The sequence below is a fragment of the Mustela erminea genome, chromosome 1, assembly GCF_009829155.1.
Source record: "Mustela erminea isolate mMusErm1 chromosome 1, mMusErm1.Pri, whole genome shotgun sequence".
Taxonomy (NCBI): domain Eukaryota; kingdom Metazoa; phylum Chordata; class Mammalia; order Carnivora; family Mustelidae; genus Mustela; species Mustela erminea.
In genome coordinates, this window is record NC_045614.1 from 22004984 (window position 1) to 22023446 (window position 18463).

Sequence of the window (18463 nt, forward strand, 5' to 3'; positions counted from 1 at the left end):
TCATTGCACAGCATTATAAGCAAAATGTTGCCTAGTGGAAACCCTTGGGAAGTCCTGCTGTAAAGACTACCTAAAAAAGATAGTAACTAAGCTACCAACTGCTTATAAGAGCACCTAAAAACTCATTCCTTTAATGGAGCAAAAATAACCTTTTTAGTTATTATTCACCAGTTCTTTTTCTTATCAGGCGTGAAAAAGTGTAAATTCAGGCAGTGCTGTCCCAGAAATCAACGGAGCTGGCATTTATGAGGTTTACTGTATCAGTCTTGCCAGATGCAGACCCGTCCCCCTTTTCCATGGGACTGTGTAACGTACCTGAGCCACAGGGCAGTCAGGAGACAACCATCGGGCAGGGGCACGCTGGCCTTCTTCTTGTGGTTTCCCCGGACCTGATGCACTCAGAGAAGCTCTCCTCACTGAAGGGCCTGAAAAAGCGGGCACCCCAACAGTTGTTTGTGGTGGGCTGGCCTCAGAAGAGGGCTTTACAGCAAGTTCGAGCCTAGAGGTAACTCAGCATATTCATCATTACTCCAGCGTCTGACACCTCATTTTAAACCATAGTTCTAGGTCCACCAGTACTGTGACCCTGGTCAAGTTATGTAACCTTTCCAAGCCTCAGCTTCCTCAGCTGCAAAATGCAGACAATGCTGCCTACCTTTGAGAGTTACCATAAACAGAAGATGAGATAATGCTCTTAAAGTGCTTCCCATAATGCTTGAGACAGAGTCAGCACTCAATAAATAGAATCTGCTAGTACTGTCTTTATAGAAATAAGAATGATCGCGGCCTTTGACCCAGGGCAGCACCATTCTCCCAGCTTTGTTCCTCTATTCCCGAGAAGAGAGTGCTTCCTGACCTGCAGAATCTGAACACAGAAACACATTAAACATTCACTGCATTTCCTGTCTAAAATCTCTCAGGAGTTAATGTCACTCAAAGCTCTCTTGATCTCTTTTTACTATCCTCTTCCTCTGATACACAAGTTCCAAACCCAACAACCTATGCTGATTCTTTTCAAAAGCCCAAGAAATTTCAAAAATTCTTCCAAAAAATCTTCCAAGATTTTCCAAAAATCTTCAAAAATTTCCCCCATGGATCACTGATGCTGATCACTCACACCTCACAGTCAAAACCAATGTTATATCCATAAGCCAAACCAACAACCTCCAATAGATGAAGGAAAGAGAAAGCTTTACCTGAGGGAAACACCTCTTCCTGTGACTGCTTCAGTCGTCTCCTCTCTCTTGCTGATAATGGTCGATCCTTTTAAAGAGAGAAAGTTACTTTCACTCCTACTCACTATTTTTATAACAGCTGCAATGTCTGATGTCTCATCCAGCACTATAGGACAGGCCCTGCACAGGTCTTTAAAGGAGTATCTGCTTGAAACCAATTCACATCATGGTCACAACTACTAGCTAGGAATGATCACAACCCTCATTTCTGGGAAGTACTCATTTTCGGAAGGGCAAATGGAAAATTTTGCATTTTTCACATTCAGAATGTACTTAGTTTCCTTAATTAAGTGGAAGTGACCATCCCTGGAACTGTAGATTCCATCCATTTCAATAAAAGCTTCTGCTGAGAATCACAAATTTGTCCTCTAAGCTGTTTGGCAAAAAGTGGGGTTAAGGTGTTTTGTTTTGTTTTAAGGATTTTATTTATTTATTTGACAGAGAGAGAGTTCGCATAAGCAGGGGGAGCAGCACGAAGAGGGAGAAAAGAAGCAGGCTCCCCACTGAGCAGGAAGCCCAACTCAGGGCTCAATCCCAGGACCCTGGGAACACAACCTGATGTGAAGGCAGATATGCAACCGACTGAGCCACCCAGGTGCCCCGGCTAAGATGTTTTAATATAAAACTTCACAACATATGCAGGATTTTTACAACCAAAAAGTTTTATAGGGTTGGGAAAAAATCCAATATACACTCCCGCAAACCTTTGATGAAGACACCTCCCTGCTCCTCGAACAGCTTGCAGCACACCCAATGGCCACTCCTCTTTGGTTTTCAGCATCTTTTTGTGTTAATGTGACATCCATTTTTCCAACAATGGGAAGAGAAGGCAAAAGTTGAGGAGCAGCCTCCTGGAATTTAAATAATTAAAAAAGGGGGAAGTGGGAAATTATCAATTTCCTATACAGCCACCTCCAAAGTTCCCCCACCAATAAGCCTCCTCTGTATTTGTTAATGGTTTGTTCTCAAAAACTTCAAAACATTGAGGTTTATTGAAAAGAAATTCTGCCAAAAGTGAACGACCATCTAAGAAGCTTACAGAGAGGGTGCTCGTGAAAGTCACTTCAAAAAAGGAGGTGTCGACAGGATTTTATGTAGGGGGAGAAACTTTTCATCAGTGTAACACAGGAGGGATCAGAGATCTACTCTTGTTAGCTTGTTCCCTGAACTCTCAAGATGACCTGTCCATTTTTGCTGGGGAAGATAAAATCTTTACTCTGTTTCCAACTCACTGAGATTTGAAAACTAATAGTTAGCATCTCCCCATTGCCACCCCCCTCCACATGCTCCCTGCATTTCTTTCAAGCCTTTTGGGCAACTGCTAATCCTTCTAAATGAAGTCTATTTCCCAAACTGCAGAACAATGACTTACTCCACAGAGCTCTCTACTGACCTGTCTCTCTTCCCCACTGTGCTCGGGCTGTTCTCTTTTCTTCTGTCGTCGCTGTCGAGAAAGGGAAGGCTCAGAGCAGGAGCTCTGTGGCTTTAAACCCGATTGGGTTCTGTCTGGTTTTTCTGTAACACATTCACCAGGAACTTGATCCTTAAAAATAATAAAATGAAACAAACAAAAAAGAAAACAGAATAATGAAATAGTCTTTTGAACTTCCAAATGGCCAAACTATTATAAAATTATAACTGGAAATGAGAAGGAGGAATGTCTTTCTCAAAATGCATGCTCATTTGCAGTGCTGACAGGCAAAAACAAAGCGCTGACATCAGTTACCCATATATTCTGGCTTTTTTTCTCTTCTCCCAAATAAAAATAAGTACTTACTTTTTTAAAAAGATTTTTAAATTTATTTTAGAGAGACAGACAGAATGGGGGGTGTGGGGAATGAACAGGAGGGGCAGAGAATCCCAAGAGGGCTACAGGCTCAGTGCAGAGCCTGAGGCAGGGCTCCAACTTACAATCGACATCTCAACCTGAGCCAAAACCAAGAGCTGGACACTTAACAAACTGGACCACACAGGTGACCCCAAATAAATAATTACATATACTTTTAAAGATTTAAAAAAGATATTTAATGAAGATTAAATAAAGATCTTTATTCATTTGAGACAAAGAGATACAGACAAAGACAGCATGAACAGGGGGAGAGGCAAAGGGAGAGGGAGAAGCAGACCCCTACTGAGCCAGGAGCCCAACCCCAGGACCTGGAGATCATGACCCGACCCAAAGGCAGACACCTAACCATCTGAGCCACCCAGGCGCCCCACCAACTAAATAATTAGTTTAATTAAATTACTCAGATTGTTATTAACCTGAGACTACTGATATTTTTTATTTACTTTTTTAATTTACATTAAAAAAAAAAGATTTTATTTATTTATTTGACAGAGAGTGAGAGAGATCACAAGTAGGAAGAGAGGCAGACAGAGAGAGAGGGGAAGCAGGCTCCCTGCTCAGCAGAGAGCCTGATGCGGGGCTCGATCCAGGACCCTGAGATCATGACCTGAGCTGAAGGCGGAGGCTTAATCCACTGAGCCACCGAGATGCCCCATCGATTTACAGTTAAAAAAAAAAAACAAAAAACTTATTTTCTGGGATGCCTGGGTAGCTCAGTCAATTAGGCAGCGAACTCTTGATTTTGGCTCAGGTCATGATCGTAGGGTCATGAGATGGAGTCCCATGCTCCACATGGAATCAGCTTGAGATTCTCTCTCTCTCTCCTTCTGCTCCTCCCCCAGCCTGCACACTCTCCCTTTCAAATAAATACATACATAAAATCTCAGTGGGGAAAAAGGATCTGAATAGATATTTCCTCAAAGCAGGTATACAAATGGCCAATAAGCACATGAAAAGGTGCTCAACATCATTAGCTATCAGGGAATGCAAATCCAAACCAAAGTAAGATACATTTCACACTCATTAGGATAGCTAGAATCAAAAAACCAGAAAATAGGAAGTACTGGTGAGGATGAGGAGAAACTGCAACTCTCACATATTGTTGAGAAATAAAATGATGTAGTTGCTCTGGAAAACAGTCCTAGAGTTCCTCAAAAAGTTAAACATAGAGTTACCATATGACCCAGCAATTCCAATCATAGAGTATATATCCAAGAGAACCGAAAACATGTCCACACACAAGCTAGTATAAGAGTGTTCATAACAGAAACAACAACAACAAAAAAGAATGTTCATAATAGCATTATCCATAGTGACTAAAAAGTGAAAACAACCCAAATGTTCACGAACTGATGAATGGGTAATAAAATATGGTGTATACATACAGTGAATTTATTTGGCAATTTAAGAAGGAATGCAGGGGTCCCTGGGGGGCTCAGACAATTTAGCATCTGCCCTCAGCTCAAGTCAGGATCCCAGGGTCCTGGGATCGAGTCCTGCATCAGGCTCCCTATTCAGCGGAAAGTCTGCTTCTCCCTCTACCCCTTCCCCCGTTCATGTTCTCTCTTGCCCTTAAAACAAATAAAATCTTAAAAAAAAAAAAATTCCTTAAAAAAAGTAAAAAAAAAATTTAAAGGAATGCAATACTAGTAGATGCTACAACATGAGTAAACCTTGAAAACATCATGCTAAGTAAAAGAAGCTGCCACAAAAGGCCACAAATTTCATGATTCTCTTTACAGGCATACCTCATTTTACTGTGCTCCACTTTATTATGCTTCAAAGACAATTGTGGGTTTGTTTTTTTTACAAATGGAAAAGTTTGTGGCAACCCTGCAACGAGCAAGTCTATCATTGCCATTTTTCCAATAGCATCTGCTGACTTTATGTCTCAGTGTCACATTTTAGTACTTCTCACAATGTTTCAAACATTTTCAATAGTACTGCATTTGTTATGGTGATCTGTAATCAGTGATGGCTGATGTTACTATTGTAATTGTTTGGGAAAACCACAAAGGATCCATAAAAGATGGAGAACTTAATTGACAAATGTGTGTGTTCCAATGCTCTACTGACTGGCTGTTCCCCATCTCTCCATCTCTCCTCAGGCCTTCTTATTCCTTGAGACACAACAATATTAAAATTAGGCCAATTAATAATGCTACAATGGCTTCTAAGTGTTTAAGTAAAAGGAAGCGTCAATAGATGCGGCAAACTTCACTGTCGTCCTGTTGAAAGAAATTGCCTCAGCCACTCCAGCCTTCAGCAACCACCACCCTGATCAGTTGGCAAATCGACCTCAGGGCAAGACCTTCCACCAGCACACAGATCGTGATGTGCGGAATGCTCAGACAGTGGTTAGGCTATAGCCTTAATGTAACTCTTACGTGCAATGGGAAACCAAAATTTAAATTTTATAACCTTTATTGCAATATCCGCTCTATAGTGGTAACCTGGATTTGAAACTGCAGTTTCTCTGAGGTATGCCTGTACATGACATGCCCAGAACAGGCAAATCCATACAGACAATGGTTGCCAGGGGCTGGGGGCAAGGAGCAATGGACTATTATTAGTGGGTATGGGGTTTCTCTTTAAGATATGGAAATGTTCTGGTATTAGACGTTATGACTGTACAACCCTACAAATACACCGAAAACCACTGAATCGGTATTTTAAAAATAAAAAAATAAACAGAAAAAAACGAAAGAAGTGAATCTGAATGTAATTTGAGAGTCAAGCAGAACAAGCAGCACACACATAATGTTATCCACAAAGTACTAAGAACTCCAGTGTCCAAAGAAAGTTTAAGACTTCAATCCAATGGCTTTACTTTGACTTTTACATAAGAACAAAAACTTATTTAAAACATTTGAATATAGGGGCGCCTGGGTGGCTCAGCTGGTTAAGCGCCTGCCTTTGGCTTAGGCCATGATACCAGGGTCCTAGAACCAAGCTCCATGTCTGGCTCCCTACTCAGTGGGGGGCCTGCTGCTGCTTCTCCCTCTGCCTGTTGCCCCCCCCGCTTGTGTGTGCTCTCTCTCTCTCAAATAAATAAAAAATTTTTTGAATATATTTGTATAAAATAGTTTTTATATGTCATATAGAGATATCAAATATAAAGATATGTTTAATATATCAAATTTAAATATTTTAGCACAGATTATAAAAATAGTTAAAATATACATCTTAAATATATTTTTAGAATATTTTACATATAAAAATGAAAAGGTCACCAAATGTTCTGGCTTTCTCTCTAATCCTCAGCTATTGCCATATTTCATCTAACTTAGCTTCTGTTTAAATTCAAGTAGAAGTTAACCTTTAAATTTACTCAGAACAGTCTCTTAGTATCAAAATCCTTTTGCTCCTTTCCTTTTCTTTTCTTCCTTTCCCTTTGGTTCCAACACATAAAATACTTTTTTTTTATTCCTTAAGAAGTAAGATCAAGCACTAACTTTCCAAGTGCAAGAAGAAATGTGATGTTACCTACTTGGTGGAACTACCCTTCCATGTGGAAACCTAAGGAAGAGTAACAAAGAAATGGGAGAAAACATAAAAATAGCATGCTTCCACCAGATACCCTATGGTGGGGGGCACAAGGTGTCTAAGAATCCTGCGGGTCCTATCCTTTGGTTTCTATAATGTTTAAAATGGCACACACACTAACTGATTTTCCTAAAATGCCAAGTAGAACCCAATGAACAACACAACTCATATCTTTGTAACTGCACTTTCCATTTTCTTTCTGAAACCGGCACCTCATGCATATCACTCACCTGGTCTCTCGGCTTCTGGTCTTTGTTGAGGAGCTGCAGAGGTCTCGCTGGGTCATTCCTTTCCCCAGTGACATCATCAGGGGACCATGTAGGAGTCAGGTTTCTGGGTTGAGGACTGGGCTTAGTGCCATCCTGCAGCTTCTCCTTCACTTGAGAAATACTGCGGTTACCTTCTAGCTCATGAACAGCATCTAAGTGTCTTGGCTGATTCTCCCGAACTAAGCCGGCGCTCAGGGAATCCCTTCTTTCTGCAGGTAAGATGTCAATATTCACTTTACTGATTGTGGCTAATGATTCTGAGGTATTGCTCACGTCTGGTTTGCAGGTGTGGCCTTTCAGACTTGCTGGTGTCTTCAAGGGGGCAATGACTATGGGTTTCTCCTGGGACAAACATTTGTCTTCACCCTGAGTGAAAATATGCTTCCAACTTATTATAGGACTCCTCACACCATACAAAATCAACTCAAAAAAGGCAGAGCAGGTTCCTCAGAAAGTTAAACACAGAATCACCATATGATCTGGCAATCTCACTCCTAGGTAAATATCCCTAAGAACTGAAAGTAGGGACTCAAACAGGTAATTGCTCACCAAAGATTTACAGCAGCATTATTCACACTGGACAAAAGGTGGAAATGACCTAAATGTCCATTAGCAGATGAAGGGATACACAAAATATGATATATACATAACAGTGAAATATTACTCAGCCATATAAAGGAATGGAGTACTGATACATGCTACAACATGGATGAACCTTAAAAACATGCTAAATGAAATAAGCCAGACACAAAAGGACATACTGTATGATTCCACTCATCTAGAACCGGCAAACTCATAGAGACAGAAAGTAGATTAGAGGTTACCAGGGCCTGGGAACAGGAGGAATGGGGAACTATTGCTTAATGAGTACAGAGTTTACTTGGAATGATGAAAGGGTTTTGGGAGATACTGGTGATGGTTGCACAATATTGTGAGAATAGTTGAGCCCACTGAACTGTAGGCTTAGAGGTGGCTCAAAATGGCAAATTCTGGGGCACCTCGTCGGCACAGTTGTTAAGCATCTGACTCATGGTTTCAGCTTAGGTTGTGATCTCAGGGTTGTGGGGCTGAGCCAAGCATAAGGCTCTGCACTCAGTGTGGAGCCTGCTTGAGATTCTCTCTTCCTTTGTCCCTACTGCTCATGCTCTCTCTCTCTCTCCAAAATAAATAAATATTTTTAAGCAGATTCTTAAAAATAGAAAAAAATAATTTTAAAAATGAATTTTAAATTCATTTTTAATTTTTAAAATGAATCAATCTTAAAATTTAAAAAATGAATCAACCACCTAAATATGAGCTGAAATTATAAAACTCCTAGAAAAAAACACAGGCATACATCATCATGAACTTGGAATTGGCAAGGAATTCTTAGATATGACACCAAAAGCATAAGCAACGTAAGAAAAAACAGATAATTTGGGCTTCATCAAAATTAAAAGCTTTTGTACATAAAGGGACATTATCAAGAAAGTGACAAGCCAAACTACAGCATGAGAAGAAATATTTGTAAATCATGTATCTGATAAGGATCTACTCTCCAGACTATAGAAAGAACTCTTAGAACTAAATGACAAAAATATAAAAAACCCAACTAAAAAATGGCCAAAGTGCTTAACAGACATTTCTCCAGAGAAGGAATACAAATGGCCAAGAAACTTATGGGCAGATGCTATGTTGTTAGTCATTAGGGAAATGCAAGTCAAAACTACACGAAATACCGCTTCATATCCAGCAGGATGGCTAGAATCAGAAAAGTAGAAAATGACAAGTTGGTGAGATTATAGAGAAACCAGAGCTCTTGTGCATTAGCTGGTGGGAAAGTAAAATGCAACCCCTCTGGAAAGCAGTATGTTGGTTTCTCAGAAAGTAAATATAGAACTACCACATGACCCAGCAATTCCACTCCTAGGTATATATCCCAAAAAACAAATGCAAACAGGGACCCAAAGACTTGTACCCAAATTTTCTTTTTTTTTTTTGTACCCTAATTTTCATACCAACAGCCAGAAGGTGGAAATAACTCAATATCCACCAATGAACAAATAGAAAAGCAAACTGTGGTGCATATGTACAGTGGAGTATTACTCAGAAATAAAAACAGATAGAGAACTGACACATGCTACCTCCGAAATGTCCTGCTCAGTGAAAGCAGCCAGACATGAAAGGTCACATACTATGATTCTTTTTACATGAAATACTCAGAACAGGCAAACCCACAGAGACAGAATACACGTTGGTAGTTCCCAGATGTCAGGTGGAGGAGAGAATGAGGATGATTACTTAACATAAGGATGAGTACATAACATGTAACAGGTCTGGGGTTTCCTTTCGCAGTGACGTGGAATGTTTTGGAACAAGAGAGAGGTAATGGCTGCACAACATTGGGAAGGCACTAAACACAATGAATGGTTCACTACAAAATGGCTAACATCATGTCATACAACCTGCTTAAATAACCTATCACTTTAATGGTTTTTAAAATACATACCATTCCATATGTCTTGGAGCCCTCAGAAGAGTGTGGCTGGAGGGCAATGGCTTTATGACTCAATTCAGCATTTCCAGAGACCACTGCAGCAGTAGGCTTTGATTTAGAGTCACTATTTTTAATATTACTTTTGGAGGTTTTTCTTTATGAGGAAGAAAAGAAAGAAATTATTATCAGTATAGTGAAGATGAGACGTTTTTACATATCTGGGCAATGCATGTGTGTATTATAAAAACTGTTGCACTTAAGAAAAAATAGTTTTCTAAAAACCAGGGGGCGTTCTGCAAAACATTTGACTAGTACTCCTCAAAACCAATCAAGGTCGTGAAAAACCAAGAAAGCGAGAGACTTGGTTGATTAAGGAGGACTAAATGCAATGTGGTATCCTGAATTGGACCCTAGAAGAGAAAAAGGCCATTAGTAGAAATATCGGTGAGAACCAAATCAAGTCTGGAGTTTAGTCAACAGTCAGGTACTGTTGTGGTTTTCGTGGTTCTGACAAACGCACCACAGTAATATGAGATGTCTATGATAGAAGCAGCTGGGGGAAGGGTGTACAGAAACTCTCTGTACAATCTCTGCAACCTGTCTGTAAATACAAGATTATTCCACCAAGAAAAACCAATGAGAAATTACCTCATGTACAGAAGAACCAGCATAATTTTCAAGCTTCACATGTTTTTAATTATACCATAACTGCTTTGCCAAGTTTGACAGCAAGAATGATGGGTGTGCTTAGCCTGGACTTACAGAATAAAAGAGTACAGGATTGATAGTCCTGACTCCTTTAGTGTGACGTTTCTACAGCTGAGCTAACTTACCCTCTGGAGAATTTAAGAGGAGCATGAGACCGAGTCTGTAGAAGGCCAAAGGTCTGTTTGGTGCAAAGTATAGACAGTGTAAATAAAAAGATGGTTTATCTTTATCCCCTGGGGCCTGCCTAGTATTGCTCTTAAATCTAACATTTACAAGGTAGAGATCACATCACTCTTAGGTCATGGAAGAGCTGTTTAGTGAAGGTAACCCCTGCAAGTCAAAGAAATAAACTTTTCTCTTGAGAACTATGAGTGAAGAGGGAAACTCAGGGAAGCTCTCAGAAATTTGAGTGCTTGATTTTTAAACATAACTCTCACATAGTACATAACATGTAACAGGCTTCCTAGATAATTCATTTTCATGTGCTTTCTAAAACATATATCCTTTTGAAACAATCGTACTTAATGTGTCTTGGAACCCTCTGAGGAATGTTAAAGTGATTCTCTAGCTGGTTTTCTAGATTTCTGATTTTAGCAATTACATAAACCTCAAACATGCCCTCATCATGCAATTTTCCAAAAACTCACCACGGGGGCGCCTGGGTGGCTCAATCAGTTAAGCATCTGACTCTTGATTCCAGCTCAGGTCATGACCTCAGGGTCATGAGATCGAGCCCCATGTCGGGGTCTGCACTGGGTATGGAGACTGCTTCAGATTTTCTCTCCCTCTTCCTCTGCCCCTCCTCCCTTCTCTCTCTCTCTCTCTCAGAATAAATAAATAAATAAAACGTCACCATAAATTCTCATATGAGAATTATAGAAGCTACCTTCTTTTTTTTTTTACTTTTTATAATTTAAAAAAAATTTTAATAAATGTATAATTAGAAGCTACCTTCTTTTATTCAACTATTTAGCCATCTATTTGCAAGGAAGCATCTTACGCCTTTGTGGCCTCCAGAAACAGAGAGATCTGGCGCTTTATGTAAGGCTGCCTCAGGATGCTCCTCACGGACGGTCTTTCTTCAGGCCTTTTGCTCAGCATTGTTCTTATCAGTTCTGCCAGCTCTGGGCTATAATCTTTTGGCATTGGTGGCAGCTACAAAGAGAAATAATATCACAATTACGACTCTGGTCTTGTGAAGCAAAGTATAAGGAAAAAGTAGACGTTTCCCAATATCTCTTTAAAGCCATCATACACAGAACCAGAAAAGAGCCAGCATACAGCAATATTGCTAATGTCCTTGTCATAGCAGCAAGTTGTGAGACTATAAAAGTAGATCGTTCAAACCAGCAGTCCCATTTGAGGATTGTCTCCTTCAGAAATAAGACCACAAGTTCCTAAAGACTTATGTACCAGGATATTCACTGCAGCCTTGTTCTTGCAGTAGTAAAGAACTGGGAACAACTTAAATGTCTAGCTATAGTATAGCCTATGGTATAGCCTTCTAATAAAATGCTAGGCAGCTTCTTAAAAAATATGACAGCTATCAAACTACAAAGATGTCCCACGTATATTAAGCAAAAAAATCAAGCTGTATACTAATACGTACTGCCTGATTCCATCTTAGTTACTCTCTAAAAGCACCTGTGTGTATATGGGCATATATACACCCAGACTGAGATATATATATATATATATATATATATATATATATATATATATACATACATACATACATACATACAGACAGGAAAATGCTAGGAAGGATACGCACGAAATTCCTAGCAATGGCCATCTCCAGAGGGGAGAAAAGAATTTTAAAAAGAGGGGAATTTACTCCTTTCTCGTTTGAGACTTAAGTAGTAGAATTATGGGTACATTTTACTTTTTTTGTGTTTTTCAATATTTTGAAATTAAGAAAATGAGTCTTGGCATATTAAAATCAGTAGGTAGTTTACAGCTTTGAAATTTAATGGCGTGTGGATAGCTAACACTGCAGAGGACAGCTAGCCTCATGGAAGTAACATATACATGTGGTTGCTCTGGTGTCTCTACCATGCACACTGCTTTGTGCAGCTCTTCACGGGCTACTTGTAATTGTGATTATCAAAGGAGCATCACCCTCAAAGAGTAGACTTATCATCATCATCATCATTATTATTATTATTTTACATCATTGCAAAATGTCTTCCAATCACCAGGTACTGAGCAAGCTGGGAATGGAATGGGTACATTGCCCAGAGCAGACTCATTTTAGATGGGGCTCATTTAACCACAGTGGCTCAGGGGAAGCTACGAATATCCTCTCAGGGCACCTGAACATCCTGTGGTTAAAAGGCGATGGTTTTCAGAAAGCCATTTTTTTCAGAACCATTAAGCAACCTTTACAAATTAATATTGAAATATGATCAATCCCTTCTCTTTCTAGTTCAACCTTCCCCATGGAAGGAGCTTACATTCCTACCTATCTACCTGACATCAAGGATGACTCATTTTTGCCAATAGCTACTTACAAAGCTGCATTAAATTAACCTTGCTTAAAATATTAAAAACAATTAATTTCAGAATAGTCTTTACCTTTCCTTCAATAATCCGATAAACTAAAGAATTCATGTCTTTTGCATTGAAAGCATGCTTCAGGGTGGCCATTTCATAAACACAGCATCCCAGTGCCCAAACATCAGACTAGAAAAGAAAAATAGGAAATAATCAAATGTCAGAATGCCTATGCCATTTTTCCTCTGAAAACAAAACAAAACAAAAAACATTTTCAGGGCACCTGGGTGGCTCAGGCAGTTAACATCTGTCTTCAGCTCAGGTTATGATCCCAGAGTTCTGGGATTGAGCCCCACGTCGGGCTCCCTGCTCAGCTGGAGCCTGCTTCTCCCTCTCCCCATGCTGGTTCTCGCTCTCACGCGTGCTCTCTCTCTCAAATAAATAAATAAATCATCTCAAGAAAAACCGAGAAACAGAAAACATTTTTCTTAAGCCAATTCACAGAGAATCCCTCTGACTCTCTATCTTATGGGTTCTGAAGTTATACTGTCCTAGAGACAGGGTGAGCTGGCATATGCAACTCAATCCTACCTTATAGTTGTAAGGTTTGTTTGAAAACAATTCGGGGCTCATGTAGTAGGGTGTGCCAATGAGGGTGCTAGCCATGTCACAGTGGTTCTCTAACACTCGAGCAATTCCTAGGTCACCCACTTTGATGATGTTTGTTCTTGTTAGGAAGACATTTTGAGTTTTCAGATCTCGGTGAAGGATGTGTTTTTCATGTAAATACTGAGGAGAGAAATAAAACTTCATTAAACATAAAAACACTTATCTACTTACTTATTCTTGACTTCTTACACAACATCAACAATTGCACAAGTGAAAGCATCTCAGTCATCTAAATATCAAGACACTACTGTTCTATCATCTCTAAATAGAAAGTGGGATTTACAACTTTCCAAGGCAGGAAATTTTGTTCTATGCATTAATTTGCACCAGTATCCTTCACAACTGTTGCTGGGTACTTTGACAATTTCACCATTTAGCATTAAACGGATCCACTTAAAAATACACTTACAATCTTCCCCTGAAGGGAGGAAGACAACTTGTACAGAGTCATATGCACAGTCCCCTCAGACTCATGAAATCCTGAGCTTAATAATATTTCCAACTATAACAAGATCACTTCTATTTAGTCAGCATATATTTTTTGAAATTATTTTTATTAACATATAATTATTATTTGCCCCAGGGGTACAGGTCTGTGAATTGTCAGGCTTACACAGTTCACAGCACTCACCACAGCACATACCCTCCCCAGTGTCCATAACCCAGCCACCCTATCCCTATCCCCCCTACCCTCCAGCAACCCCCAGTTTGTTTTGTGAGATTAATACTTTCTTATGGTTTGTCTCCCTCCCAATCCCATCTTGTTTCCTTTTTACCTTCCCTACCCCCACAACCCCCACCCTGCCTCTCAAATTCCTCATATCAGAGAGATCATATGATAATTGTCTTTCTCTGATTGACTTATTTCGCTCAGCATAATACCCTCTAGTTCCATCCACATCATTGCAAATGGTTCTTTTGATGGCTGCATAGTATTCCATTGTATATATACACATCACATCTTCTTTACCCATTCATCTTATGAACATCTAGGTTCTTTCCATAGTTTGGCTGTTGCAGACATGGCTGCTATAAACATTGCTATAAACATTTGAGTGCACGCGCCCCTTCGTATCACTACATTTCTATCTTTAGAGTAAATACTCAGTAGTGCAATTGCTAGATCATAGGGTAGCTCTGTTTTCAACTTTTTGAGGAACTACCACCCTGAGTGGCTTGCATTCCCACCAACAGTTAGACAGCATATCTTAAAATTTACACAAGGTCAATCCATTCTGGACAAGTCTGCCCAGTTCCAGAGTGGTATTCCACAGTCTCACATTTGAATGTGTGTATATTCAAACAGACATGTTTTGTATTTCCACTCACTCTGCCACAGTGGAGTTAAAGCCCATATCCCCACAGTTCAAGCATGTTAATTAGCCCAACCACCTTCCAGTATGACACAGCTGACCAGTTGATAACAGACATGGTCATTTTTTGCTTTGTCAACTCAGGACCCTTAGAATTGATTTTGGTATAAATACTAAATGAACAGAGAACTGGTATCCCTTGCAAACTGAAATCCACATCTACTTCAATATAGACATCATTCATTCAGAAACACTCTAATGCTATAGCAAGGGGGCCTAGGTCCACTTCATAAATGGTTTTTTTTTTTTAAATACATTTTTTTCATGTAAGCTTTGGGGAAGGATTTTCCTAAAATCCACTTGCCATCCCCCTGTCACCCTGGAGCAAGTGGAATGCTGTGTCTGGACAGTACCTGCAGAGCCATGGCGATCTGAACAAACCATTCCACCACCTGACTCTCAGGCAGAAGCTGCCCCTTCTGTTCTTTGAGCTTTCGGTACAGATCACCTCCTTCGCAAAAGCCCATGACGATGTACAGCAGACCGTCACCTCCCTCCCACGACTCCTTGTAGGTGACAATATTAGGGTGCTTCAACTGAGACAAGAGCTGAGCTTCCTGTTCAGCGGCTCGTCGCTCTCGGCTGGAGGCATTTCGGAGGTTCAGCTTTTTGATGACATACTACAGTGAAAACACGTTGATTTTACAATGTGCAAATAAGCATACAGTTTTATACGTTCAGAATATTTAAGCGTTCTCCGGACTGTCCTCAAAACCAACCTCCTGGAGCCTGTCAGATAGCCTATTCATTTTGTTATTCACAAAGCACAAAACTGGGGAAAAGGGGTGTAAGTCTTTTGTAATATTTGTAATTTGTAAAGATTTGTAAATTATAATTTACTGATATTTTCAACAGCTTAGACTTACAACAGGCTGGAGGATCACAAAGAATTTATTATACTTTCCACCTGCATTTTACCATTTCATTAATGGCTAAAAAATGAGTCCATGTTAACATACAACTCTCTGTGTCAAATAAATAATAAAATCTAAAAAATAAAAAATTATTCCCACTTTAAAAAAAAAAAATCAGGGGCGCCTGGGTGGCTCAGTGGGTTAGGCCACTGCCTTCGGCTCAGGTCATGATCTCAGAGTCCTGGGATCGAGCTCCGCATCGGACTCTCTGCTCGGCGGGGAGCCTGCTTCCTCCTCTCTCGCTGCCTGCCTCTCTGCCTGCTTGTGATCTCTCTCTGTCAAATAAATAAATAAAATCTTAAAAAAAAAAATCAATATCCCCTAACACCTAATTACATTGCTTATGACCAATGAACAGTCTATGCAATCCATTAATCAAAAGCATATATATAATATATATATATGTGTGTGTGTGTTTTGTAAAATATAAACTACTGCTCAAGTGTGAGGGACTCTTACCACCATCAATATTCCATCCTCCACTCAAAAATTCATTGACACTCCCATCTCATCCCCTTAGTGCTACTGAATAAATCTCTTATACCTGAGCTTGTGTTCTAGGCAGAGCTACCAGCCCCTGACATCAGGCAGAATAGGCTAGCGGGCCTTATACTTGGGACATCTCTTTTCAGCTTATCTGGGGGCACTGCCACTGTCCTGGTGTAATTATTAATAGCACCTCCTCTCAGTTTCGAAACTGTCCCAGTTGGTGCGACACATTATATGGTCACCCTACTCAAAAACCATTTTAAAGAACTGGCTCATCATCCTGAGGGTCATGGGATAAAGGGCTTTAAAGACAGGAGTGACAACATTAGCTGTAAGTTTTAGAAGGATCACTGAGATGGCAATGAAAGTGATGGACTGAAGAGCGAGCCAGGCGGCAGGGGAGGATCCGTGGAGGCCACCGCCCCAGCTCAGCTAAAGAGCAGGATGTCCTGGACTGCAGTGATACCAGTGGAGAGAGAAGAAGCCTGCTGGCTTAGTGGACAGATGAATGGGGGCAGTGGTGTGTGTCAAGAATGACCCTTGGGTGTGTCCGGTTTGGGCAACTGGACGGCTGGTGCTGCTACTCACAGAAATGGGGACCGGGAAAGGTCTGGCGGGAAGGTGATGGGTTTTAAGTGAGTCCCGTAGTCTCCGGGTCGGATGTATGCGGCCCTTCCTCCAAAGAGTAATACCCGCCAGGCGCTGTGTTAGACTGTGGAAATGGATGACCTGACAGAGTTGTCAAGAGCCGAGAAGGTGTGTAGATCAAGGGTAACAATTAATACCAAGGAGAACTACAGGGAGTAGGGGCGCATATTACAGTAAGGCCTGGCCTAGTCTTGGTGGCATGGAACGGTTTCCTTGAAGTGACATCCGAGGTGAGTCCCCTTCAGACCACCCGCAGCCCAGCCTTTGGACGGCGGCCTCGGCATATCGCTACCTGCCCTCCACCCCCTGCCGAGCCCCAACCCCGCCGACCTGCCTGCCGTCCCGCCGGTGCCTCACGAGCGTCACCTCCCCGTAGCTGCCCCTGCCCACGACCCGAAGGTAGCAGTAGGCGGCCAGGGGCATGTTCCCGGCGCCCGCCCAAAGCTGGGATGCGGCGGCAGCAGCGGCCAGGGTCGCGGGCCGCGGCGGGAGACCCCGCTCATGCCCAAGAGGCCGCGGTGCTGGCGGCTGCTGACACTGTCTGGCCCAGACGCGAGCTCGGAGGCTGGGCCCACAGCGACGCCGCTGCCATAGCGATCCCGGCTAGCGCAGTCCCGCGCATGCTCCCACGGACCGGAAGCATCCACCACAAAGCCGAAGGGCTGGGCGGCCAGAGCGGTTCCGCCATCCAGGAGGACCCGCCATAGAGCTCAGGCTCGGGGGACCAGAGCGACTCCGCTGGACTTAGGGCGCGCACCTTCTGCCTCAGTTCCACCGCCGAGAACTTCCGGGTTGCCGGGCACAATAAAATAGTGGAAGCTTCCACGTATTGAGCACGTAGTGGATCTGAGTTGACGAGTGTAGAATTCGTCATTTTACATTTTACAAATAACTTTATTAACCTCCTACCATGTGCCAGACCGACAAATTCCCTCTCCTCCTGAGGCTCCCATTCTAATCGAGGGATGACAAGACTAGAGTCCACAAGTAACATGGGTTATATTGGCTTTATCACACAATGGTTAACGTATGCATCTAGTAATCCGCATACCACTACACTTCACCCCTAAAAGCTTCAGCTTGTGCATTAAGAAATGCAAAGTACTCTCATAACCGTCCAACCTCCTGCACTATGACTTGACCGAATTCTTGCCTGATTTTTTTATTAAATTAATTTATTTATTTTCAGAAAAACAGTATTCATTATTTTTTCACCACACCCAGTGCTCCATGCAATCCGTGCCCTCTATAATACCCACCACCTGGTACCCCAACCTCCCACCCCACCCCAACCCCGCCACTTCAAATCCCTCAGACTGTTTTTCAGAGTCCATAGTCTCTCATGATTCACCTCCCCTTCCAATTTACCCCAACTCCCTTCTCCTCTCTAACACCCTTGTCCTCCATGATATTTGTTATGCTCCACAAATAAGTGAAACCATATGATAATTGACTCTCTCAGCTTGACTTATTTCACTCAGCATAATCTCTTCCAGTCCCGTCCATGTTGCTGCAAAAGTTGGGTATTCATCCTTTCTGATGGAGGCATAATATTCCATAGTGTATATGGACCACATCTTCCTTATCCATTTGTCCATTGAAGGGCATCTTGGTTCTTTCCATAGTTTGGTGACCGTGGCCATTGCTGCTATAAACATTGGGGTACAGATGGCCCTTCTTTTCACGACATCTGTATCTTTGGGGTAAATACCTAGGAGTGCAACTGCAGGGTCATAGGGAAGTTCTATTTTTAATTTCTTGAGGAATCTCCACACTGTTCTCCAAAGAGGC

General features: G+C 41.4%; 1 protein-coding gene across 4 annotated transcripts in view; it reads right to left on the reverse strand.

Annotated features, from left to right (window-relative positions):
• NEK4 (NIMA related kinase 4) overlaps positions 1 to 17308 on the reverse strand; it is a 35510-nt gene extending 18202 nt beyond the window's left edge. For 2 of the 4 annotated variants that reach the window (XM_032321942.1, XM_032321952.1), the window contains exons 1-11: positions 17003 to 17308; positions 14975 to 15241; positions 13171 to 13368; positions 12661 to 12768; positions 11084 to 11238; positions 9388 to 9529; positions 6861 to 7265; positions 2629 to 2778; positions 1940 to 2086; positions 1197 to 1263; positions 316 to 425 (exon numbers count right to left, since the gene is read on the reverse strand). In XM_032321942.1, coding sequence (XP_032177833.1) covers positions 316 to 425; positions 1197 to 1263; positions 1940 to 2086; positions 2629 to 2778; positions 6861 to 7265; positions 9388 to 9529; positions 11084 to 11238; positions 12661 to 12768; positions 13171 to 13368; positions 14975 to 15241; positions 17003 to 17095 — 1842 coding nt within the window. In that variant the 5' untranslated portion in view covers positions 17096 to 17308. Of the gene's footprint in view, positions 1 to 315; positions 426 to 1196; positions 1264 to 1939; positions 2087 to 2628; positions 2779 to 6860; positions 7266 to 9387; positions 9530 to 11083; positions 11239 to 12660; positions 12769 to 13170; positions 13369 to 14974; positions 15242 to 16612; positions 16768 to 17002 lie in introns of all 4 variants that reach the window. The other 2 variants (XM_032321967.1, XM_032321960.1) reach the window with 2 other exon arrangements.
• Positions 17309 to 18463: the final 1155 nt, after the last annotated feature.